This window comes from Saimiri boliviensis, chromosome 1 (assembly GCF_048565385.1).
Source record: "Saimiri boliviensis isolate mSaiBol1 chromosome 1, mSaiBol1.pri, whole genome shotgun sequence".
In the NCBI taxonomy this organism is placed as follows: domain Eukaryota; kingdom Metazoa; phylum Chordata; class Mammalia; order Primates; family Cebidae; genus Saimiri; species Saimiri boliviensis.
The window spans coordinates 170392760-170417785 of NC_133449.1; the positions used below are offsets into that span (position 1 = coordinate 170392760).

Below are 25026 nucleotides of genomic sequence, written 5' to 3' on the forward strand. Positions count from 1 at the left end.
ACCTCCGCCTCCTGGGTTCAGGCAATTCTCCTGCCTCAGCCTCCTGAGGAGCTGGGATTACAGGCACACGCCACCATGCCCAGCTAATTTTTTGTATTTTTAGTAGAGACGGGGTTTCACCATGTTGACCAGGATGGTCTCAATCTCTTGACCTCGTGATCCACCCGTCTCGGCCTCCCAAAGTTCTGGGATTACAAGCTTGAGCCACCGTGCCTGGCCTGTTTTGTGTTTTAATGTTTAGTAGAAATGAAGTCTCGCTGTATTACCCAGGCTGATCTTAAACTCCTGAGTTCCAGTGATCCTCTGCCTTTGCCTGCCAAAGTGTTGCGATTACAGGCATGAGTCATGGTGCCTAGGCTACTGGGTGTTTTGTTGGGGAGTTTGAAGAGTCAGTGTCTCTTCATTTTTACATAAAAAGTTTGGGTCTAGAGCTGATAAATGAAAATAAGCTACCAAATAACTTTTTTTAAAAGTCAAAATAGAAGCTCTGTGACATTTTAAGCTTGTGATCGAACTAACTTAAGGACCTGCCTCTGTCAATTGAGATGCATCTTGTTTCATCCATTTTTTTGTTTTAATTTTTATTATTATGATTTTATTTAGCTACCTTATTAGCCATCCTTTTTTTAAAAAGAGACTGTATTTTAGAATATAGATTTACAGAAAAATTGCAAAGATTGTACAGCGTTCCTATGTACCCCATACTCGGTTTACCTCATTAACATATTAGTGTGGCACATTATCACATTAATGAAGCAGTATTGCTATTACTGAGTTCATACTTTTTTCAGATTTTCTTTTTCTGTTCCAGGATCCCTTCTAGGGTACCACATTATTAGATTTAGTCATTGTGTTCCCTTAGACCCCACTCAGCTGTCACAGTTGTCTCATCTGTTTTTATTTTTATATAAACATTCGTTATACCTTGGTATATCTGGATTGGGCAGGAGCCCAAAAAACTTTTAGACAGATAACTTAATCCTAGCAGGCTCAGCAAATCAGTGATTTCTTTTTGACTGAGATCTTTTGTAGCTTTAAATTGGTTACTTCTCAGGATATTCCAGTGCTGTATATGCAGTTTTAGGCTGTTCACCTGTTCTGGTAATTTTTCTGCTCAGCTTCTTGAGAAACAGTAAACACTGGGCAAGTTGATCAAGTCCGGAAGTCAGCTGGACCCATTAGACTGTGCACTGGTGTGAGAATTAGCTTGCCCTCTTAGCTAAATCCCAAAGCCTGTTGAGTAGATGTATCCCTTCCTGTTGACCTGTGGAGGAGCTGGTGAAGGTAAGAAAGGCTGAGAATCAGAAGAAGCCATATTCCCAGACAGACTTACGGTGTTGTCAGCAGTCTTTTTTTTTTTTTTTTTTGACAGAGTCTCACTCTGTCACCCAGGCTGAAGTGCAATGGCATGATCTTGGCTCACTGCAACCTCTGTCTCCCAGGTTCAAGAGATTCTCCTGCCTCAGCCTCCTGAGTAACTGTGATTACAGGTACCCTCCACCACACCCGGCTAATTTTTTTTTTTTTTTTTTTTTTTTTGTATTTTTAGTAGAGATGGGGTTTCACCATGTTGGCCAGGCTAGTTTTGAACTCCTGACTTCAAGTGATCCACCCGCTTTGGCCTCCCAAAGTGCTAGGATTAGAGGCGTGAGCCACCATGTCTGGCCCAAAGTCATTTGCCCAAAGTCGTCTTTTTTAGTAGTAGACAGTGTCGTGGACCGTCCGGATGGGTAGGCACGTCTGCCCGGGGGTCTCTCGACCTGCAAGAGGTTCCCAATACCTGGAAGAGGGAGAGCGCCTGGAAAAATAATAAAGACAGAGAGAGAAAGCGAGGCGTCTGGAGGGCTGATAGGCTGTGCCTAAACAGCAAATTTTATTTTTCAAAGGCCAGGAATAAATACATTTTCTTGGCTTTGGTTTACTTCATAGTAAGAGGAATGTAAATGTATGCCTCACATGGCCTATACAATAGAGAAGTCAGATATGCGATCAATAGTTGTAAAAAGTAACAAAATTTTCTACAATCACAAAGTTTGTTTGCATCCAAACATTATTCACAAAGCTTGTTTATATCCAAACATTGTTCACAAGGCTTGTTTATATCCAAACATTGTTCACAAGGCGTGTTTACATCCAAACATCATTCCTCCTGGCTGCAGGTATCTCTGGTTTGACCTTGTTTTAGAACTGAGATGTGAAAAGGTTTTTTGGTTTTGCTCATCAGAATATCTTTTAATCAGATTCTCCTTTGTCTACTCCTGACTCAACTTAACTCAGCTTCCCCATTCAGGAATCTCTGAGTCAGGAATCAAAGCCATCCCTTATGGTGGCATTATCTAGGGTACAAGGCAGTTAGGTAAGTAAAGGTTAAAACTTATTCTTTTTTTTTTTTTTTTTTTGAGACGGAGTTTCGCTCTTGTTACCCAGGCTGGAGTGCAATGGCGCGATCTCGGCTCACCGCAAACTCCGCCTCCTGGGTTCAGGCAATTCTCCTGCCTCAGCCTCCTGAGCAGCTGGGATTACAGGCACGCGCCACCATGTCCAGCTAATTTTTTGTATTTTTAGTAGAGACGGGGTTTCACCATGTTGACCAGGATGGTCTCGATCTCTTGACCTCGCGATCCACCCGCCTCAGCCTCCCAAAGTGCTGGGATTACAGGCTTGAGCCACCTCGCCCAGCCAAAACTTATTCTTAAAGTCATAAAAAGGTTAAAAGCAGGAACTGGTTGCTGGTAGGGGGTTACTCGGTCTAGCAGCAACGCATAATTTTAGGCCCAAACGATATTGTGGTTGATACTAGAAACTGATCATTCATCTTTCAGTTCCTATATTTCCGGATCGCTCGACTGCCTCCAGTAGGAAACTGTGTTTGGGATCAAACTCACCGTATAGTGAGACTCACGCCTTTTAGGGGTCTCACACGGGAGTGTTCCCCACAAGACAGTTCTAATTTACATTAGTAATCTCTTAATGTACTTAGTATTTATTTTTTCTGTCAAGAGTAATGAGAGTTAATTAGAGGAGATAATAATAAAGTTATTCATGTGGCTGTCTGCTTTGAAAGGGAATTTCAGAATTTTGACTGGAGTTTGGATCTCCCACCTAGTATTAACTTTGCCAGCAGGTGGCAGAAGTTCCCATGCTATAAAAATATAGTCACTGGTGGTCTCCTCGCCAGGGTGCCCCAGAGCAGAGTATGAGTCTGAGGCGGAGGGACTCATGGTAGGACAGGCGTTTAGAAAGTTTCTTCCACTCTTTGACTGAGTATTGGTTGAAAAGAGTGCTGCTGAAACTGTAACCACAGGAGGCATTATGCTTCCAGAAAAATCTCAAGGAAAAGTGTTGCAAGCAACAGTAGTCACTGTTGGATTGGGTTCTAAAGGAAAGGGTGGAGAGATTCAACCAGTTACCGTCAAAGTTGGAGATAAAGTTCTTCTCCCAGAATATGGAGGCACCAGAGTAGTTCTAGATGACAAGGATTATTTCCTATTTAGAGATGGTGACATTCTTGGAAAGTACACAGACTGAAATGAGTCTATTGAAATGGTGTCAACATGAAGCTACCCATTCCACTGAAGTTCTGAAATCTTTCATCATGTAAATAATTTCCATATCTCTTATAATAAACTAATGATAACTGATGAAAAAAATATATAGTCACTGGTTAAGACAGGTAAGAGTATGCTGTTTTGTTTTTGAAGTAGATGTAACTTCTGGTATTTAATTTTTTCTCATTATATTTCATTATAGTCTGTTTTATACTTTAGTAGACAGAATGGTATCTGACAATACTAGCAAGGCAGGAACAGCAGTATTATCATACATTTTTAAATACTTTATAGTGAACCACAGTTGACATGCAGTTGTTACATAGCAGAGTGTCATTCCTGATAGTGGCGCTTACCTTCAGCAACTGAAGTAGGGAAATGAAGTTGTATATGAAACTCCTAAGTAGGACCAAGGAATTTTAATATTGGTCCCCTCTGATGCTGGTAAGAGGAGCCAGCCTGCTCCCCAAACCTTATCTTAACTAAAAAAATCAGTCCAGACTGAGTGTGGTCAGAAATCTGGCTATGGGAGCTTTAGGGGTATTCTTAACAAATGTTGATGGTAATAATCACTTTTCAGCACCCATACTGTAGACTGTACAGTTTCTCAGGTTGTCTGAAGATTTACCCCTCCAAGGATTCCCACATTTCTCTGAGCCAGAGGATGCTTTGGAAAAGGTTGTGTACACTGGAAACTTAGGGAGATTTGATGCTGAAGTTGCTGAGTTCAAAGTCAGCATAGTCACTTCTTTACCTTGCTTGTATCTCTCTCTTTTTTTTTTTTTTTTTGCCTTCATTATAAAAACGAAAAAAGGAAAAACAACTAAACTTACACTAATTCAACATAAATACACGTAAATTTTAAAAGCATTGTGGGTCTTACCCTCAGTCTCATTCTACTTTTTGCAACCTATAGTATTGCCTAGAATAACTAACTTATTTAGCAAATATTGATGGAATACCCTGCAACGGGCCTTACTCTTTTTCAAGGTGGTGAGAATGTAGCAGTAAATAAAACAGACCTATCTCCCTGCCCATGTGGAACTTAAATTATGGCAGAAGGAAAGAGACACTAAGTAAATTATCTGGTTCATCAGAAGATAAGTGCCATGAGGCCGTGCGCAGTGGCTCATGCCTGTAATCCTAGTGCTTTGGGAGGCTGAAGTGAGAGGATCACTTGAAGCCAGGAGTTTTGAGACCAGTCTGGGCAACATAGCAAGACCCTGTCTCTTTTTTTTTTTTTTGAGACGGAGTTTCCCTCTTATTACCCAGGCTGGAGTGCAATGGCGCGATCTCGGCTCACCGCAACCTCCGCCTCCTGGGTTCAGGCAATTCTCCTGCCTCAGCCTCCTGAGTAGCTGGGATTACAGGCACGCGCCACCATGCCCAGCTATTTTTTTTTGTATTTTTAGTAGAGACGGGGTTTCACCATGTTGACCAGGATGGTCTCGATCTCTTGACCTTGTGATCCACCCGCCTCGGCCTCCCAAAGTGCTGGGATTACAGGCTTGAGCAACCGCGCCTGGCCTGACCCTGTCTCTTAAAAAAAAAAAAAAAAAAAAAAACCTAAAAATTAGCTGGCTGCAGTGGTATGACCCTCAGGATGCTAAGGCAGGAGGATTTCTTGAGCTCAGGTGGTCAAGGCTGCAGTGAGCCTTGATCACCCCACTGCACTCTAGCCTGAATGACAAAGCAAGACCTTTGTCTCAAAAAAAAAAAAAAACCTAGAAGTTGGGGAGAAGAAATACAGAGTTAGGGGAGGCAGGGCAATGTTGGAATCTTATAGAGAAGACTCCATCAAGATAGCACTTGAACAAAGGCTGGGCAGTGTGAAAATGAACCTTCTGGACACCTTGGAGGAGAGAATTCCAGGCAGAGAGCATGGGCAAAGCTCTTGGGATATGAGCATGTAAGTGGACTCTAGGAACAGTGTGGTAGCCAGTCAGGGCTGAAGCAAGCCAAGGAAGAGTAAGAAACAGGATATGAGCAGGTGGTGCTGTAGACTATATAGAGCCTGTGTGAACTTTGGCTGCCACTCTGAGATGGGGGGCATTAAGCAGAGGAGTGATAGGGTCTGGCTTGTGTTTTAGGGGAATGGTGAGCAAAAGTGGAAACAAACCAATTAGGAGGCCGTTTACAGTAGCTCAGGTGAGAAGTGCAGTTGGCTTTTACCAGGGTGCCAGAAGTTAGAATCTCGAGAATTGATTAGATTCTGTACTTACCCTGAAGGTAAAACTAATAGGAGTTGTTGATAGGCTTGATGTATGATGTGAGAAAATAATGCATCAGGGTTGATTTCTAGGTATTTTTGAGCAGTTGAGATGAGAAACCTGTAGGTAGCACAGGTTTGTGGCTGAATATCAGGAATTTGGTTGTGGACAGGTAAGTCTGAGATGCCTGGTAGTTATCCCAGGGGAGATGGTAGATAGGCAGCAGGATATTCTAGTCCAGAGTTGAAGGGAACGACTCAGGCTAGAGATAGAACTATGGGAGTCAACATGTAAATGGTATTTAAAGCCATGAGACTAGATGAGATTACTAAGGGAGTGAGTTATATGTAGAGAAAGGTCCAAGGACTGAGTATTGGTCACTCCAGATGCTAAGAGGTCAAGGAGATGAGGAAGAACCAGCAAAGACAGACAGTGGCCAGTAAGGTAAGAAAACCAGCTGTGTGTGGTGTCTTGGAAACCAAGTCAAGTTTAAGGGAAGGAGTAATCAACTGTGTCATAGGCTGCAAAAAGGTCAAGTACTGTGAGCTGTAACAATAGTAGCAGTCAGTGTTGAGGTCCCTGGGACTTTGACAAGTGCTGTTTCATTGGAGGGCAGTTGCAAATCTGGAATGTGTTTGAGAAAGAATGGGGTGTCCTCATAATAGGAAAAAGGCTGAACAAACTGATAAACAGCTTTTCTTACATCTGTCAGAGAATTGAGGTCACAGGGCAAATCTTCACTGCAAAGACAAGCAGGGAAATAGAGATCGGCTCACCTAAGGCAGAAGCTGCTGGAGCCAGTAATTGAGATCTAAACAAATTGCTGTGAGCTAAGTGTGGACTAACTAGCTTGAGAATTCAAAACCAGGAGCTAGTCTAAGGGGACCCCACATTTCGGTGGGTTTTACCTCAAGGAGACCCACTGGGTTCTTCTGTAAAGATGGCAGGAAAATTCCCTTGTGCTTTGGACACAGGAAGGGGAAAGTAACCATTTTGAAATACATCCAGGAAGAAAGTAGCCCCAGAGCTTCTGTTCTCCATGGCAGAGAACAGTTTTCTCAGGGAAAACTACTTGCAGGAGCCTTCTCTAGCCTAGGAGAAAGGCAGATGGATGGCTCAACCTGCCTCTAGCCTTCGTGTCTCACATAGGAGGAAAAAAACAAGGCTCCACTAAAAAAAGAAAAGACAGATTTAATCATAAGAGTATGCAGTGCTTCTCCTCACCAATACGATACCATCAGTAGGGCTCCGGGATAACAGTGGATTATAACAGAGAGAGCTGCAAGACACAGAGTCTATTTTAAGAAGGAATTTCTAGGGAAACCCAAAGACAACAGGGAAGACAAGGACACTGAGGAAAATCAGAGCCTCTAGCACCTACGGCGAACATTAGATGCAGCCTGTTAGCCAGATAAACACACAACTTACATTAAAGGCCTGTTTACCTCAGTTCTTGTTACCTAATACATCATGTCTGGCTTTAGTAAAAAAGTACAAAACATGCTAAAAGGGAAAAAGAGACAAAGCAAGCATCAGATATGGTAGAGATTTGGGAGTTATCAGACTGGGAATTTAAAATAACTGATTAATGTGCCAGGTCTCTAACAGAAAAAGTGAAAAACATGCCAGAATAGTCAGGTAATACAAGCAAGAGATGGAAACTTAGAATCCAAAAGAAATGCTAGAAATAAAACATTGAAACGGAGATGAATACCTTTGATGGGCTCATAAGACTGAACACTGCCACAAAGAATCAGTGAGCTTGAGGATATGTCAATAGAAACTGCCCAAATTGAAATGGAAAAATTTCAAAAAGGAATGGAAAGTTTTTTAAAAACAGAATATCCAAGAATGGTTGGATAATTTTTAAAAGTGTAGGTTGGATGCAGTGTCTTGCACTTGGAATCCCAGCACTTTGGGAGGCTGAGGCAGGCGATTGCTTGAGGCCAGGAGTTTGAGACCAGCCTGGGCAACATGGCAAAACCCAGTCTCTACAAAATACACACACACACAAATTAGCCAGGCATGGTGGCACATAACCTGTAATCCCAGCTACTGAGGAGGCTGAGGTGGGAGGATTGCTTGAGCCTGGGAGGCAGAGGTTGCAGTGAGCTGAGATGATGCCACTGTACTCCAGCCTGGGCAACAGAGTGAGAGCTTGTCTCAAAACAAAAGGAAAGGAAAGAAGGAAATAAGAAAGAAAAGCATAGCTCTGCATAATAAGAATGCTTTCTTTTTTTTTTTTTTTTTTTTTTGAGACGGAGTTTCGCTCTTATTACCCAGGCTGGAGTGCAATGGCGCGATCTCGGCTCACCGCAACCTCCGCCTCCTGGGTTCAGGCAATTCTCCTGCCTCAGCCTCCTGAGTAGCTGGGATTACAGGCACGTGCCACCATGCCCAGCTAGTTTTTTGTATTTTTAGTAGAGACGGGGTTTCACCATGTTGACCAGGATGGTCTTGATCTCTCGACCTCGTGATCCACCCGCCTCGGCCTCCCAAAGTGCTGGGATTACAGGCTTGAGCCACCGCGCCCGGCAACCCACAGTTTCACTTTCTATGGTCAACTGTAGTCCAAAAATAGGTAAGTGCAATACAATAAAATTTTGAGAGCGGGAGAGAGACAACACTCACATAACTTATTACAGTGGTATTCTTATAATTCTGTTTTATTTCTGCTAATCTCTTACTGTGCCTAGTTTATAGATTAAACTTTAGCATAGGCACATGTATATAGAAAAAAACTATCGGGTTCAGTACTGTCCACATTTCAGATTCACTGGGGATTCTGGAACATATACCTTGTGGATGAAGGGGGAGTACCATACCAGAAGGAGAAAAGAGAATAGAAGAGGGAGAGATTAAAGTTAGAGCATGGGTAACTCCAGAAACTGCTCTCAAGGAGATCAGAGAAATGAGGATGTAGCTGAGAGGGCAAATGAGGTGGAGTTTTGTTTTTAAATCTTGTCTTGAATGGCATGGGAGTGGTCCAGGAGAGGACAGTTTGATGCTGTAGGTGAGAGATGGGAGTGTTGTCAGAGCAACATCTTCAAGGAGGCAAAAGAGGACGGGATCTGATGTGCAAGCAGAGGGCTCAGCCAAGGAGCAGGTAACAGGACAGCAGAGTGTGAGAGCAGGGCTGGCTTGTGGGTGTGTGATGGTGGGAACTCATGGACATTCTTTTCTGATCGCTTTTGTTTTTGAGGTTATCGGCTGAGAGGAAAGCTGGGGTAGAGGGGTTAGAGGTTTGGGACCTTACAAATTAGTCTTTGAGGAGACTAAATGGACTAGTATGATTGTTAATGTAGTATGACTGCCAGCTGGTGGTAATGGCTCCCCTGGGGTCCAAATGACTAGGTTCTGTTTTGTCTGCCCATTACTGCATAACTCAAAATCCTGTCACACTGTATCTTACTGGAAATGGACGTGTTTCACTAGCATCTCATCACAGTAAGGATTTTGGTTCCCGGGAAAGAAGCATCAGATTTTCCGAGTTAGATCTCCTCAGTAGGCTATTTGGCTCATCCATTATATAATATGCTATGATTTCCCCTGGTGGTTGTATACAGTCACTACTCAGGGACAACTACCAGGCTTATGGTTCAACAAATACCAGTGCCTTCTAGATACCAAGGCACTGCTATAGGAGCAGAACAGAGCAGTATTTAACATCTGCCTCCATGGAGCTTATATTTAGGGGGAAACAAAATACATGTCTGGTGGGAAAAGGTTCTGAGAAAACAGCACACGGCAAGGATACGAACTTGGGGGTTGCAGCTTTATACTGGAGGGTCGGGGAAGAGTTATCTGATAAATGACATTGGAGGCAAGCCCTGAAGGACGGAAAGGGGAGAAGAGCAGGCCAGCGGGGGAATGGCGGGCCAGGCTCTTGTGTTCACCTCTGCTTTATAAACAGACTAATGGAAGGAGAGCAGCACCCACTGATGTTAACACTGCCACTTTTCACTAAATATAATAAAACTTTAAACACATTCTGTAACTCTTCCTGAAATACAACTCTGTGTGCACTTAATGTTACCTTTTCCCTTTCTTCTCAAACTTGCTGTTTTACAAATTCAACTTGATCCAGTCAGCTGTATTTAATATTTCCTTTTTGATCAAATTGTGAAAATGGTCAGTGGGAACCCATTAAACTGGCTGTTTTGTCCTCTCAAAACTGCCTCAGACACTTTTGTTTTGTTTTATTTCATCCCCAGCCTTACTGGGACAAGCCCCAGATTTTTTTTTTTTAAAGACAAAGTCTTGTTCTGCAGCCCAGGCTGGAGTGCAGTGGCATGATCTCAGCTCACTGCAACCTCCACCTCCCAGGTTCAAGCAATTCTCATGCCTCAGCCTCGCAAGTAGCTGGGATTACAGGCACATGCCACTGCACCCAGCTAATTTTTTGTATTTTCAGTAGAGATGGCATTTCACCATCTTGGCTAGGCTGGTCTTGAACTCCTTACCTCAGGTGATACGCCTGCCTCGGCCTCCCAAAAGTGTTAGGATTACAGATATGAGCCACCGTGCCCGACCAGCTCCAGACATTTTTGAAAGCACCCTTATTTCCAGTAACAAAATATTCCAGGCCCACTCTGATCCCTGCCCCCAAACATATGATTAGCTCCTATTCAAGGATCCCTGATATCAGAGGCCCAAGCTGACCCAGGGGTATATATCCCACTTGAATACATAAGCACTGGTTGTAGCAGGACAGTGCTGTTGAGCATCCAAGAAAACAGACTTGGGAAAGACATCAGATCTAAGATCTCAAGTTCATACAGACATATCCAGTTTAGCTGTCATCACTAAATCCTTTTTTGTTTAATTTTAATATAGTTAATTTCTTTTCTATAACATACTTAAAATTTAAACTTTCTTGATTGGATAAACAAAACGTATGTCCACAAAATGGAATGCTACACAGCAGTAAAAAGGAATGGACTACTACTGTGTGTTATGCGAACCTGAAAAACATTATGCTTAGTGAAAAACGCCAGACACAAAAGATGTCATCTCACATGATTCCATTTATGTGAAATGACCAGAAAAGGTAAATCTATGGACACAAAGCAGACCAGTAATTGCCTGGGACTGGAGTTAGGAGTAGGGAGCCTTGGGGAATGATAGAAATGGATTGTGGGGCCGGGCGCGGTGGCTCATGCCTGTAATCCCAGGACTTTGGGAGGCCGAGGTAGGCAGATCATTTGGGGCCAGGAATTCAAGACCAGCCTGGTCAACATAGTGAAACCCCATCTCCGCTAAAAATATAAAAATTAGCTGGATGTGCTGCTGCACATCTGTAATCCCAGCTACTGGGAAGGCTGAGGCAGGAGAATCACTTGAACCCAGGAGGCAGAAGTTGCAGTGAGCCGAGATTGCACCACTGCACTCCAGCCTGGGAGACCACAGTGAGACTTTAGGGTCTCAAAAAAAAAGTATTGTGGTAAGGAGGTACACAATTCCATAAACATAAAAATAATTGGATTTATATTTAAATGTTAATTTTATCAGCACGTAAATTATATCTCAAAATTGGTTGTTTTTTTTTTGAGATGGGGTATTGTTCTGTTATCTAGAGCTGGGTGCAGTGATGCAATTATAGTTCACAGCAGTCTTGAACACCTGGGCCTAAGCAATCCTCTCACCTCCGCCTCCTGAGTGGCTGAGACTACAGGCATGTACCAGCATGCTTGTCTAATTTTTTTTAATTTCGTAGAGACAGGGTCTTGTTATGTTGCGCAGGCTGGTTCTGAACTCCTGATTGCAGGTGATCCTCCTGCTTTGGCCTCCCAAAGTATTGGAATTACAGGTGTGAGCCGCTATACCCAGCCTCAAAATTGTTAAAAAAAAACCCTTCTTCCAACTTCTACATCTACCTCCTTAATTGGCTATATTGACCTAAGCTATTTCATCATATTAAAAAAATAAAAATCTAAATGTATTTTTCCATACTTTGCAATTTTTTATCCCTCATCACAAATCTGCCTTAGTTGTTATAACAGCTGTATCCTCATCTGGATCTCAGGTGCAGCCAGAACATGACAATTTCTCATCTGTTCATTCCTACCCTTTTTCATATAGGTGCTTCAGTTTCATAAAATCTCTTATTTTTACTCTGATGACTGGAGAAGAGATCAATAAATGGCTGCTCTGCGTGTGACCTTCCTGCAAGCTCTTGTTAGGACCGAGTGTGAGGCTTTGCTAACCAGCTCTTTTTAAAATGTACAAATAGCCCAGAGAGTCTTCTAAATTTGGGGCTCAAATCCACAAATGACATGTTATTTGAAAATACTGGATTTAATAGAAAATATCGCATTGTAAACAAATCCATCGATCCATGAACTTAAAACAGAATGACAGCACAATCACGTAGAAAAGCTAAAGACAAAACACGGGTACCAAACATAGCCCTTAGGCCTGAGCCAGGCTCTCAAAAGTCTCTTCCAGAGAGAGAGGCAGCGGCAGCTTCAAGCAGGCACAAAAACAGCAAGGAGGAGGCAGCATCCACTCCATGAAGGCCTAAGAGAATGAAAGGAAGCCAGAGCAACAGACCACCTTGGGATCTGGGGAGAAGGATAAATGGGCAAAAGATCAGACCACACCACGTGAATCTGAGCAGAACTATTTTAAGTAAGTGGGGAAACAAAACTGAAGCATTTGGAGTGTTTTCCCAGCACTCACTTCCTAGGGAAGCAGGAGAGTGGGACACTCAGGAGTTGTGACTAAGCTCACACTTAAGCTGCCTGCCCAGACAGTCCCCTTGGCTGAACACAACCCTGAAATTGTGGCAGTGTCTGTTGCCCCAGTGGACCGCCTACCTACTAATGAGCATATAAAACAGGAGCCACAGTGAGGCCTTTCACAAAAACAGGGCTCTGGGGGAAAGGGGCTTCCACCTTCCTCCTTTTGGTGCTGAAGAGTCCCTGGGGGAGCGAAGTTTGATGTGGCCGGGCCCCTTGAAGCTCTGGGTTTATCAGTAGAAGCCACCTCTTTGGCCCCACCTACCCAAATCCTCCCCCAAGTACTCCCAGTTCAGAGAAGAGCTGTGAAACTGGAAAACAACTAGAGGAAGGAAGGAAGGGGTCGTTTTCTTTCCATTGCACTTGTTGCGGGCCAGAGAGACTTCTTCTTTGCACTTACTTTAGATATTGAGAGTTTTGTGCCTTAACCTGGAACAGTGGTTCTCAACCAAGGGGCAGGCCTGTGCAAGAGGGACTCTCAAGGCTCTTCAAAGAGGTTGTGTCCAATATACACAAGCCCCTAATTCCCTCCCACTTGAAAATCAGTGCATGTAAGGAGAGAAATTCCTGACAAGAGTGTGTCATACATGTGACTGAAGCAGAAGAAAAAGCTTAAAACTCCCAACCTGGGTTTGGCAGACATCAAAATGATGGAATACATTTTTCAGAGATTTTTTTTCTGATTAAGTTACAAACAAATCATTCTCCCTATAGCTAAACTCCATGACTAGGCTCCCAGCCTCATAGCCAAGAACAATAAGTTCACCCACTTATCTGGAGTAACCATGCTAGATTAAAGAAATAGAATTCTTTCTTCTAAAGACAATTTCCAGAAAGACCTGCCTTTCCCTATGGGTATCTGACACTCGGTCCCAGCACAGGCTAATCACTGTATGGTTTCTTAGAAGATTGGCTTTTCTCAGTTTCTTTCTCTTTGATACTGTACAAGGGGTCCACCAACTTGTTATGAACAAGCATTAAACCTACAAAAAATTAAAAACAAAAAGTAGTTAATTCAGGCAGTGGCAAGAGTTCCTCTATCAATCCTAACATCCAGGAGCTCTCAAATTTTGTCTTAGAGCTGACATGTCTCTCTTTTCTCTATAATAAATGATAAACACCCTAAAAATATGAAAAGAGTTATTCGCAGTGAGTACTGTATTCATGGAACTTTTATAAATTCAATCACTATGGGAGTTGACTATTTAAAGGTTAGTCTTTTCAGCAAAGAACAAATTACTAATTGACCTGCTTGTGTAAAAGAGGATATTCACGTTTGCCTAAAGCAGCATGCATCCTTTTAAAGTAAAAGAAGGGCCGGGCATGGTGGCTCATGCCTGTAATCCCAGCACTTTGGGAGGCCTAGGTGGGTGGATCACCTGAGGTCAGGAGTTGGAGACCAGCCTGGGGTACATGGCAAAACCCTGTCTCTACTAAAAATATAAAAATTAGCCAGGTATGGTGGTGGGCACCTGTAATCCCAGCTACTTGGGAGGCTGAGGCAAGGAGAATCACTTGAACCTGGGAGGTGGAGGTAGCACTGAGCCAAGATCACACCACTGCATTCCAGCCTGAGCGACAGAACAAGACCCTGTCTCAAAAAAATAAAGTAAAAGAAAGGAAGATCCTCCTGATAATTCAGTGCCTCACCTAGAGGGGAATGGCTGTATAAGATTTGAAAAGAGAAAGCCTGAGGCTCAATGGCACTGCGAAGTCACCACATAGTCCTTGGACCACACGCTGCGTTTTCTTTTCTCCTTCTCAGAGCAAACAGATCTCCAGAAATGGATCTTTGCAGTCACAGGCAGAAGAGAAATGACTGTGTAGTGTGATGCAGTCAAGTTTGATATTTACTAAGATTACAATTGTCAATTAAAATGACCAGAGGATCAAAGCTGGATCTCCTTCTCACTCTTAGCACACCCTGAGCTTGACCACCTGCTCCTGTACCCACACCTCCCTCACCTTTGAAATACTTGACAGTCTTCACTTTCAGCTCCAAGGTGGCATCCTCGTCACACACAAACACAGTGCGGGGATGCTGCTGGAAGGCAGACACGGTCCACATATGGTTCACTCCCTCCTCGATGGCCTTGTACAGAGCAAATGCCTTGTGAGCACCTGTGATGAGGATCATCACCTGAGGATCAGAAAACAAGTCCATGAGGGAGGGGAGCAGTCCATATACCCCAGATAGTTGTAAGGATGATAGTTTTTCATATCACATTGTAAGTGGTTACCACGCAACATACTTTTGCTCAGCGCTCCCTGCGCTTTAACACACAAATAACCCGAGGCAGGCAGCATTATTATCCCCACGTTATGTGGTAAGGAAATGGAGCCCCAGGGCGGTAAGTAACTTGGCCAGGGTCATTGATGACCCCAAAGTCCATGTTCCTGACCACCACATGACAGTGCCTCCAGGTATCTTTGATGATGACTGTGAAGGTGCCCTGCAAACAGACATGCCATGCCCAGGCCTGTGATCTCATCAGCTGGTGACTTTCCACAAGCACAGTTTGTGAAAGAGGGCTGCCAACCTGTACCACCAGCAAGGGCACTTTGCAAGCAATGATGGGAGTTATCTGTGGGGCCTCTAAGGCTGAATCCCAGAAAGGCTGCCCCATAATCTGGTCACTTTCAGTTCACAACATTAAACCTATGACCTAATGTGATTTGGGGTGATGGTTTTGTTTATATATAATAAAACAAAGGCACAGTCTCCATTTAACAGTTAAAATATCAAGAATGTAAATGATCTTAAAGAACTCAGCTCTATTCAAGGGCAGGAAAAGGGAAAAAAAACCCTCAGTTCCATAGATTTCCTTTCATTTTAATTCACATGTGCCACAGAGTTGTGAACAGGATTTGCTGTTCGTTTCCTAAAAGATTAGAATGCAGAAGCATAGAGGGAATGTGACTATTTCTTCCAGACCCTTCAGCAACCCAGAACTCTTTTCAGAAAAAAGAATTTCCTGATTTCCAGCCCCAGGCCCTTTCCCAGATCAAGATGCCCTCACAATAAGGATGGCCCTCAACCCGTTTCCAAGCTGCAAGGCCAAAAACAGCAAGTAAACGCCCAAGCCCCATGTACTAATTGAAGGTTACCCAAAAGAAATCTGGGTGCCATCACTCATTTCACAAAAGTTCACCTTAAATGGATTTTTTCACTGATTTAGATGCTTGTTTATTGACTTGGGCAAAGAAATGTAAATCTAACCTGTCTTAGCTGCTTCCTACTGAATACATGTCAGAAAGGAAGAGAAAATGCTTCTAAAGTTCTCATGAAAGCAAGGAAATTGGAACCACAAAAAATTCAAATTCAGCACTGGGGTCTGTTGGGGGGAAATAGGGGAGGGACAGCAGGGGGTGGGGAGGTGGGGAGAGATAGCATGGGGAGAAATGCCAGATATAGGTGATGGGGAGGTAGGCAGCAAATCACACTGCCACGTGTGTACCTATGCAACAATCTTGCATGTTCTTCACATGTACCCCAAAACCTAAAATGCAATAAAATAAAATTTAAAAAAAAATCCAAATTCTAATGATAGCCAGTGTTTTAGGGGAAAAAACTAAATTCAGCTTAAAACACATTTTAATCACACATCACCACATTTATTAATCTCTGAGCATGGGCCTAAAAACGCACGCAACCCTGGTGTCCACACAGTGACCTCTACCAACTACAAGGAACCAGGGACCCCCTTTCTCCATACCTGGTCAGGTACAAATTCATATTCCAACATTAGCGATGCTGGCCTCCTCTCTGCCTGTGAAAAGCATGAAAGGGGCCCGAGGCCAGAGAGCCTGGTGTCCCAGGCAGTCAGCTGAAGGCACCAAAAAAGTGCTCAAGGGATTCACCTCACGCTGGGAATAATGATGTCTTCCGAAGAGGCAAGAGGAACAGTGAGTAACAGGGCAGCAAGGAGTTTAGCCTTATTTATCATGTCTTCATCTTTAGTATGTAGGTGGTACCAGTATAGTTAAGATTAACAAGAGAAAGACAAGTCCACCCCAGTGCAAGGCTGGTGGGGCCCTTGCACCCTTACCTCTCTAGCATCCATGACAGTGCCCACCCCCACCGTCAAGGCCATGGTGGGCACCTTGGCGAGTTCTCCATCAAAGAACCTGGCATTGGCCAGGATGGTGTCCATGGCCAGCGTCTTCACACGGGTCCTGGACACCAGACTGGAGCCTGGCTCGTTGAAGGCGATGTGTCCATCAGGGCCGATGCCTACAGGGAGAGAGCCAGCGCAGCCCTGTGAGTCCCAGGGATCCAAGATTTCAAGCATGGACAATCTCTCCTTCCCTAACTAGGGTCTGAAAAAAAAAACCATTGAAAACTGTGTCACCTTTCTCATTTGCAGCCCTGGGCAGGTACACCTTAAACGTGATCTGTCCCCCTCCCTACCATTTCTTTCTCTTTGCTGTACTGTCTCAGAGGAGACCCTCCCCACCATTACTATCTGAGGCACACACAGACATTGTTAACTTGCTATCAACCTCAAAAAGCTGAGGAAGCAGCACTCCAAACAGCTTCTGCCTCCCCAGATTGTTAGAAAAGTATACCTTCTCTGTCTCTTCTGCCTAGAGTTAGAGTATCCTGCTTCTGGGATAGAGGTACAGTGAATAAAACACCAGAGAACCCAGATAGCTTCTAATATCTCAGAGAATGAGAGCTCCTGCCCACTTCCTCCCCACTCTCGTAGATAAGAGTAATCTCTAGAGCAATAAAAGGCAGTTCAATGTTACCCCTCATGGGTAACTCCAGAGGTGGCAACAGATGGACACACAGAAGGGCAGCCCAGAGGAGGAACCAGAGCGCAAATTGAAGAGGCAGACACCTGCTCTTGCCTGCGGACCTTGAGTGAGTCACCTAACTTCTCTGGGGTTCAACGGGCTATCTATAGGGGCTGTATGGAGCCTCTGGAACTACGTGAGTTTGTGATGTTAAATGTTTAGATAAGTTCCAGGACTGATCCATAAAGCCTTAAGACTGGGGAGTAGACAGAAACTCGGAGTCCAGACTCAAACCTCTCAGTTTACAGACAAGGCATCAAACTGCAGAAAGAGATCCCCAAGATAACACAGTTCCTGAGTAACAGAGCCAGGCAGGGCCCATTTCTCCCACCTCTGTCTCTACAGTCACCAGCACACCCAGAAGAAGCTGTCTGGTGACAGGCATGGTGTCTTGTCCTTCTTCCCACGAGTCTGGCCCTGGACATGCGTGCTGCAGAGCGTCAAGCTCACCTCCAACAAATAGCTCGATCCCGCCTGCAGCCTTGATCTTCTCTTCAAAGGCATCACATTCTGCCTGTAGGTCGACTGCATTCCCATCCAGAATGTGGGTGTTTTCTGGGTGGATGTCAATGTGCTTGAAGAAGTTGTTCCACATGAAGGAGTGGTAACTCTCCGGGTGGTCTCGAGGAAGGCCTGTCAGGCCATGGGACACTCAGTCAAGCCTAGGCCAAGCCAAAGCCCCCCTCCTAAGGAGGATGCCAGGACACCATGCAACCTATAGAGATACTCCCAGGGGTCTGCCCATCTGGGAGCCTTGGGCACCAGCCTTCTGACCCCTAGCCACTCAGGATAGGCTGAGCCAGTATCCATAAGTGTCTACCCACCCAGTGTCACCATCTGTGGCCACAGGGCTGGGCCAGAGTAACTGCACACCAGGAGCATGGGAAATCCCCACATTCTGATCTGCTTTTCATAAGGCAATGACCATACACTAGAGGCTGGGGACACTCTGGTCACCTGGGGTAGCGCTGGGACCATCTTAGAAAGCAAGCAAGCGTACCCCTCACCCTGTGCCACTCACCCCACCATCTACTCCCAGTTCCACCCGCTCAGCCTGAATAAATTCCAGCTTGAACACCAGGTGGTTAGAGAGAACTATCTCCGGGCTTCCCCCAAATCAACTTTTTTTTAGCCAGGAAGAAAAAAATGTTTAATGTTAAGCATTAAGAATATGTCAAATTAGCCTTAAAAAGGAAGGAAATTTTCCAACAATGGATGAAGCTTGTGGACTTTATGCTAGGTGAAAGAAGCCAGTCAAAAAGGCAAATACTTTATGATTCCAGTTATATACTCTAGTGTGATTCTAGACTAGTCAGATTCATAGAAACAGGCATTAAAATGGTGGTTTCTGGTGGTTGGTGAAGGGGGAAAAGAGTTCTGGAAATTGGTTGCACAAAGATGTGAATGGACTTAACACTACTGAACTGTACACAGAAAGGTGGTTAAGATGGTAAATGTCATGTTACATGTATTTTACCACAATTTTTTTTTTTTTTTTTTTTTTTTTTGAGACAGAGTCTTGCTTTGTTGCCCAGGTTGGAGTGCAGTGGCGCGATATTGGCTCACTGTAACCTCTGCCTCCCAGGTTCAAGCGATTCTCCTGCCTCAGCCTCCTAAGCAGATGGGACTACAGGCATGTGCCACCATGCTCTGCTAGTTTTTGTATTTTTAGTAGAGACGGGGTTTCACCATGTTGGTCAGACTGGTCTCAAACTCCTGAGCTCATGGTCTGCCCGCCTTAGCCTCTCAAAGTGGCACAATTTTTTTTAAAGGATGTTTAAAGTGAAGCTATTACAAAATGACTCAGGGAAGGTGAAGTGATAGAAGACCAAGATAGAGCTTTTCAACAGCAGGAAGGACACCAATCTCAGGTCCCCTCCAAGTGTACCTGGTAGAAAGGCGAGCTGGAGGCCGCACACTGGAGAGAATGCCCAGACACAAATCCCAGGGAAAGCACCCTAGCCGGGATCCCACTTGCAATCATTTGTTCCAGAAAGAAATGGCATGGAGTTGGGGAGTAGGCAGAGAAGAAGATACTCTAACATTTATTAAGTATTTGCTATGTATAAGAAACTTCCACATCTATTATAATATCATTTAATGCTGACAACCTGTGAGGTCAGCTTTATTAGCCCCATTTTATAGCTGAGTAAACCAAGAGGTAAGTATTGATAATTGAGCCTATCACCAAATGTCACTGGCTCCCCGATTCCGGGCCAACGAGAGGAGCATCATGAGTCTCCTAGAATCAGGAAAGATCTTTGAAAGAGAAAGACTCACCCACATACTCATCCATATTGAAGGTCTTCACATATTTAAAGGACAAGTCCCCATTCTTATAGTATTCAATCAGCTTCTTGTAGCAGCCAAGTGGGGTACTCCCTGCAAGAGAGGCCACAGCCATGAAAGCCCCTCGCACCCCCAGTCTGGTATACAGGAATGAATCAGGGCTGCTTACAGGGAGACTCTGTCAGATCTGAAGTCCTACCCACTACTCCAATCCAAACTGCCATCCATCCATTAATTGCTTGTTTAATGCCTATTTCACCACTAGACTGTAAGCTCCAGGAGGGCAGGGCTGTGTCTGCCTTGATCACTGCTGAATCCCCAGGGCCCAGCACACTGATGACTGATATCACTCTGATCTGTACCTGAGTAAATGTCAGACTTAATTACTGACACGATACTCCCTAAGCAAGTACTATGTGCAAGGCACAGGGCCATGTGATAAGGACACAGGGAGCAAAAGACAGTAGCTACTCTAAAAGAACTCACTGCTTAGGAGTAGAACACAAAGCAGGAACATCATTTGTGACAGGGTAAAGCACAGGCTCACCCAGTGCTTCAGGGTTCAAGGAAGACTTCCCTGAGGAGCAGTGAAGCCCTAGCTGACTCTCATTAAAAAGTCAATGTCATGGCTGGGTGCGGTGGCTCACATCTGTAATCCCAACACTTTGGGAGGCTGAGGCGAGTGGATCACTTGAGGTCAGAAGTTCAAGACCAGTCTGGACAACATGGTGAAACCCTGCCTCTACTAAAAATACAAAAATTAGCTGGGCATGGTGGCGTGCACCTGTAATCCCAGCTACTCCTTGGGAGGCTGAGGCACAAAAATCACTTGAACCTGGAAGGCGGAGGTTGCAGTGAGCCAAGATCACACCATTGCACTCCAGCCTGGGCAACAGAGCCAGATTCCATCTTGAGAAAAAAAAAAGTCGATGTCATAAAAACACACACATAATAAAAGGCAGGTAGACACTGTATATTAAAAGACTAAAGATGTATTAACCTTGACTGGACACTGGATTAAATTTTTAAAAACCAACCTATAAAAGATAAATGTGGACTAACTGAGAAAAACTTGTGAACATAGTTTGCATATGAGATGATGGCTTGATTTTTCATTTTCTTAGGTATGATGGTGTCATGGTTGTGTAGGAGAATGTCCGTATTCTTAGGATTTATATGCTGAAGGGTTTAGAAAGAAGTGTCAGGATGTCTGGAACTTACTTTCACGTGGTTCAGAAAAAAACCTTGTGTGTGTGTAGATAAAGAACAAGGGCCAGAGAAAGGTCAAAGTAAATGTGGCAAAATGGTAACAACTGGTGAATGTAGGTGAATGGTATTGACCTGTTTTTACAGCTTTTTTGAATATTTGAAATTTTGCAAAATAAAAAGATGAAAGGAAAAAAAAAAATCTAGATCACGTCATGTCACTCCTCTTTTCAAAATCCAATAGCTTCTCATTTCACTCTCAGCAACACCAGACCTTCTAAGGCTCCACAGAACCTGGCCCCTGGCTGACAGCCTCCCTGCCACCATCCGGCACTGCAGAGCCCCAGCCCCGCTGACACACTCCCTATCCTTTCCTGCTTCATGTTTTCTCCTTTCCTCTTACCACCATCTAGCAGGCTCTATATTTTCCTGATTGTTTATTATCTGTCTTTCCCATTATACTTTAAGTTTCAGAAGGCAGAATTTTATATCCTTTTTGTTCATTGCTGTATCCTCACAACCTAGAACAGCTTTGCACACAGAGGGTATTCAATAAATACCTGCCGAGTGAATGGCAGCTCTCCAGAGCCCACCCAAAATAATCAGTTGGTCCGTGTGACTAGGCCTTAACTATGCCTGAGCTACATGGCTTCCTCTTTCTTGCCATCTTCCAAACCTCTAGCCTTCCCATCAATTTTCTGAGCTTTCCAATATCTAGCCAATAAACTCCTTTTCTGCTTAATTTAGCTGGAGCTGGTTTCTGTGGATTCCACTCAGAACCCTGACAGGTGCCACATCTAACAGAAGGAATGTTCCAAGGAACCCATGTGGAAATGCTGTCCTGCTGGTTCCCGAAGGACAGGCAGGGAGAGGCCAGGTCTTGGAGGACCCTGAATGCCACTTGAAGAGCTTGGATCTGACTCTGCAATGATGGGAACTAAGGAACAGTTTCAGAAGGCCAGACTCTGACACATACAGAGGTTGGGTCTCCCCACAGTTAGGAGACAGGATGTTAGCACAGCCTCCAGAGGGCCTGAGACATTGGTGGTTTCACAGGCACAGGTGGAACCACTCCCACAAACCTCTAGGGCAGAGCTCAGCAAACTTCGGACCACAGGTCAAATCTAGCCTGCGGCTGGTTTTTTTTTTTGTTTTTTTTTTTTTTTTAAATAGAGTCTTGCTCTGTCACCCAAGCTGGAATGTAGTGGCACGATCTCCACTCACTGCAACCTCCACCTTCCAGGTTCAAGCGATTCTCCTGCCTCAGCCTCCCTAGTAGCTGGGATTACAGGCACACGCCACCATGCCTGACTAGTTTTTACATTTTTAGTGGAGATGGGGTTTCACCATCTTGGTCAGGCCAAACTTCGGTGTCCATAAAGTTTTATTGACATACAACCATACTCATTCATTTATATTTTGTCTTTTCTTTTTTTGAGACAGGGTCTCACTCTGTCAACCAGGTTGGTGTACTGTGACACAATCATGGCTCACTGCAGCTTCAATCTACTGGCTCAAGCAATCCTCCTACGTCAGCCTCCCAAGTAGCTGGGACTACAGGTGAGCACCACCACACCAGGCTAATTATAGCTGCTTTCAAACAACAAGAGTTAAGTAGTTGCAACAGAGTCTGCATGGCTAGTGCAGTCTAAAGTATTTACTATTGGCCATTTACAGAAAAAGTTTGGACTGCAAGGAAGACCAAAAAAAAAACAAGAAAAAGTTCGAAGATCCCCCCCCAACACACACACACACACACACACACACACACACACACACACACACAGTCTCTCCCTCTCTCTCTAATGGATGCATCATGTAGGGCCACTAGGGCAAACCCACCCATCTCTGAAAGAAATAATCAGGACATTTGTCTTGAGGAGCTGGGGTTAAAATATCTTTCTAAAAAAGCCACATGTTGATTTTTCCAAAAACCAGGACTGCTTTTTACTTAGGTCCTGTGTTTAATTAAGCCTTACAGAAGATTATCTAAGTGACTATCTTCTCAATTCTCCCAAGGATGGTACTTAGCTAGCACCCCTCTAGATGCAGAGAAGAGAAATTAATTCATTACATAAAATGAATGCGTTAGGGTATCAGACTTAATTCTATTAAGAAACCCTGGTAGACAAGGCTGACTTAGGATGTAGCCTAAAAATCAAGTTCTTCCTGCCTAACCAAGATCCTTTCTGCTCGAGGATTCTGCAGGAACAGGCAGCGACTAAACCAACTCATAAGAGAAGCTGGGTCCTTTGTAAATGGAAGGGGCAGGGAGGTGCTCTCTCAGCACCAGTACCCCAGAGCGCCCATGAAGTCCCTTGGCTGAGTGAGCCTATGTACCTGGCCCCTGTTGCCTACTCTCTCCACCCCTATCCATGGCAGCCCCTCCATCCAAGAACACACCGGTGGGGAGCCCCAGGGTGAAGTACTTCTCTGGCCCTGGGTTAAACTGGATGATGCGGTTCCTGATGTATTTAGCCGCCCACTCGCTGGCCTGAGAATAGTGGTCCAGGATGATGAGCTTCATGTTGTCCTGCAGCGGGGGCGAGGGGATAACAGAAAGGAATCAATGGTAAGGGGCAGAGAAAGGGATGGAGGTGGCAGGAGAAGCCTTTCTCACCCAGCAACAATCCTGACTTTCTACTCCCAGAGGAACTAAGAGGCTGGGCCAGGCGTCTCCACCACCCACAACCCACCAGGAGGCGCCACTCTAACCCCAGCTCCTTCACTTACCCACCGCAGGACCTCGGTCAAAGGACTTAAGTTCTCTCTGAGCCGTTTCCTCCCATGTAAAAATGGGGACGATAGTACGTACTTCACAGATTTCACCACGGGGAATGTGAAATGAGAGAACGCATGTAAACCACCTAGCATTTACTATGTTGCCTGTTGCCATCCAGACAGAAGCTCGGCTCAGCAGCCCCGCCTCCTCTACCGCTGCCGGTACGCGAGCGCGATACTCTACCCCTCCCCGCCCCCTACCCCGCGACTCTTCCTCCAGGAGTAGAGAGGTCACGGGATCGATCGTGCTGGGCCACTAGGGCAGCTGGGGCCATGAGCTCTGCCTGGGGAGCTGCGTGGTGTCTCAGGACGAGTGGAAGGGTGTTCCTACTGGCCCGGCCTGCTTTGCGAACCTCTCTGGGTCCTCAGTTTCCCCCCAAAGCACAAGCGGGAAAAGGTAATCGCTCCGAAGGAGGACGTTTTGCTTCCCCAGCACTGCGGTCAGCGGGAGTGGGGAGGCACTAGGCGAAGGTAGCCCGTGCGGCCATCGGTGGGGTACAGCGTGTCCCTCACCCCGATTACGACCCCATCGCCTCTCCAATCCCGCCTGGAAAATGGGTGAGAGAGGCTCCCCGGGGTCCCGGGTGCCAGAGGGCTGGGGCAGCGCTCCGCGCTTCCGCCCGCGAGGAAGGTCCCTGCCAGCCCCGCTCCCCACTTACGCGGACGCCTCCCGCTACGGCTGCAGCGACTGCGCTGGCGGCCCGGCCCCGCGCGGGTCACGTGGCGGCGGGTCACGCGGCGCCGCGCGCGCCGCCCGCCGGGCTGACTCAGCCAGGCCGCAGCTGCCGGGACTGACTCTGCCCGGCGAGGGGCCCCGGGCACTCGTAATCCCACCTCGGCCCCGGGACCCGGCTGGCCCTGGAACAGACCCTAAAAAAACACACTTTCCCGCCGGGCGCGGTGGCTCACGCCTGTAATCCCAGCACTTTGGGAGGCCGAGGCGGACGGATCACGAGGTCAAGAGATCTAGACCATCCTGGCCAACATGGTGAAATCCCGTCTCCAAACACACACACACACACACACACACACACACACACACACACACACTTTCCCTTGGGAGGCGGGGATTCGAGCCTGTGTGTGTGTGTGTGTGTGTGTGCAAGAAAAGCGACAATTGGGGGGTGCCGGGTTGCCCCCAGGACAGCCCCCTGGACCTTGGGGCTGCAGCCGGGGATTTTTAGTGCAGGAGTTGAGCTGGGGCAGGCAGAGCAGAATCGCTTCCTCAGTCTCCCAGGGTTGGGCCTGGCTCTGCCTTCAGTTTCTTTCTTTGTTTAGATGCTATTTACCCAGGTATTATAATTTTTGTTTAAAATACAGTTGGACTTTTTAAGGTCCTTTTTTTAAAGATCAAACTTGGCAGCATTATATGATGGAGGAAAAGGCAGGCCCCTGGTTTCCCCAACGCCCCACACCAAGATAACCATTGCTTATAGTTTAGTGTACATTCTG

The 25026-nt window shown here is 45.3% G+C and overlaps 1 protein-coding gene and 1 pseudogene across 2 annotated transcripts; one reads left to right on the forward strand and one right to left on the reverse strand.

Annotated features, from left to right (window-relative positions):
* The first annotated feature begins 2395 nt into the window (after positions 1–2395).
* LOC141580278 (10 kDa heat shock protein, mitochondrial pseudogene) lies at positions 2396–8015 on the forward strand (annotated as a pseudogene).
* Positions 8016–12036: 4021 nt separating this feature from the next.
* GNPDA1 (glucosamine-6-phosphate deaminase 1) lies at positions 12037–24289 on the reverse strand. Of its 2 annotated transcripts, XM_010338384.3 has the most exons (8): positions 24234–24289; positions 23527–23607; positions 23197–23326; positions 19579–19680; positions 17749–17931; positions 16548–16732; positions 14464–14638; positions 12037–13481 (listed from the first exon to the last, which is right to left on the reverse strand). In XM_010338384.3, the coding sequence occupies exons 3-8, from the start codon at positions 23318–23320 to the stop codon at positions 13381–13383; spliced, it is 870 nt and encodes a 289-aa protein (XP_010336686.1). In that variant the 5' UTR covers positions 23321–23326; positions 23527–23607; positions 24234–24289; the 3' UTR covers positions 12037–13380. The 2 variants fall into 2 exon arrangements, with proteins under 2 accessions (XP_010336686.1, XP_003920593.1); XM_003920544.4 differs by lacking the exon at positions 23527–23607 and having other exon boundaries at positions 24234–24278.
* Between the last annotated feature and the right edge of the window lie 737 nt (positions 24290–25026).

Coding starts and splice junctions, on each gene's coding strand:
- GNPDA1 (XM_010338384.3), bottom strand. CDS start 23,320: ATGAAGCTCATCATCCTGGACCACTATTCTCAGGCCAGCGAGTGGGCG. Junction 17,932..19,578: donor CAATATGGATGAGTATGTGG/GTGAGTCTTTCT, acceptor ATGGCCTGACAG/GCCTTCCTCGAGACCACCCG. Junction 16,733..17,748: donor GATCGAGCTATTTGTTGGAG/GTGAGCTTGACG, acceptor CTCTCCCTGTAG/GCATCGGCCCTGATGGACAC.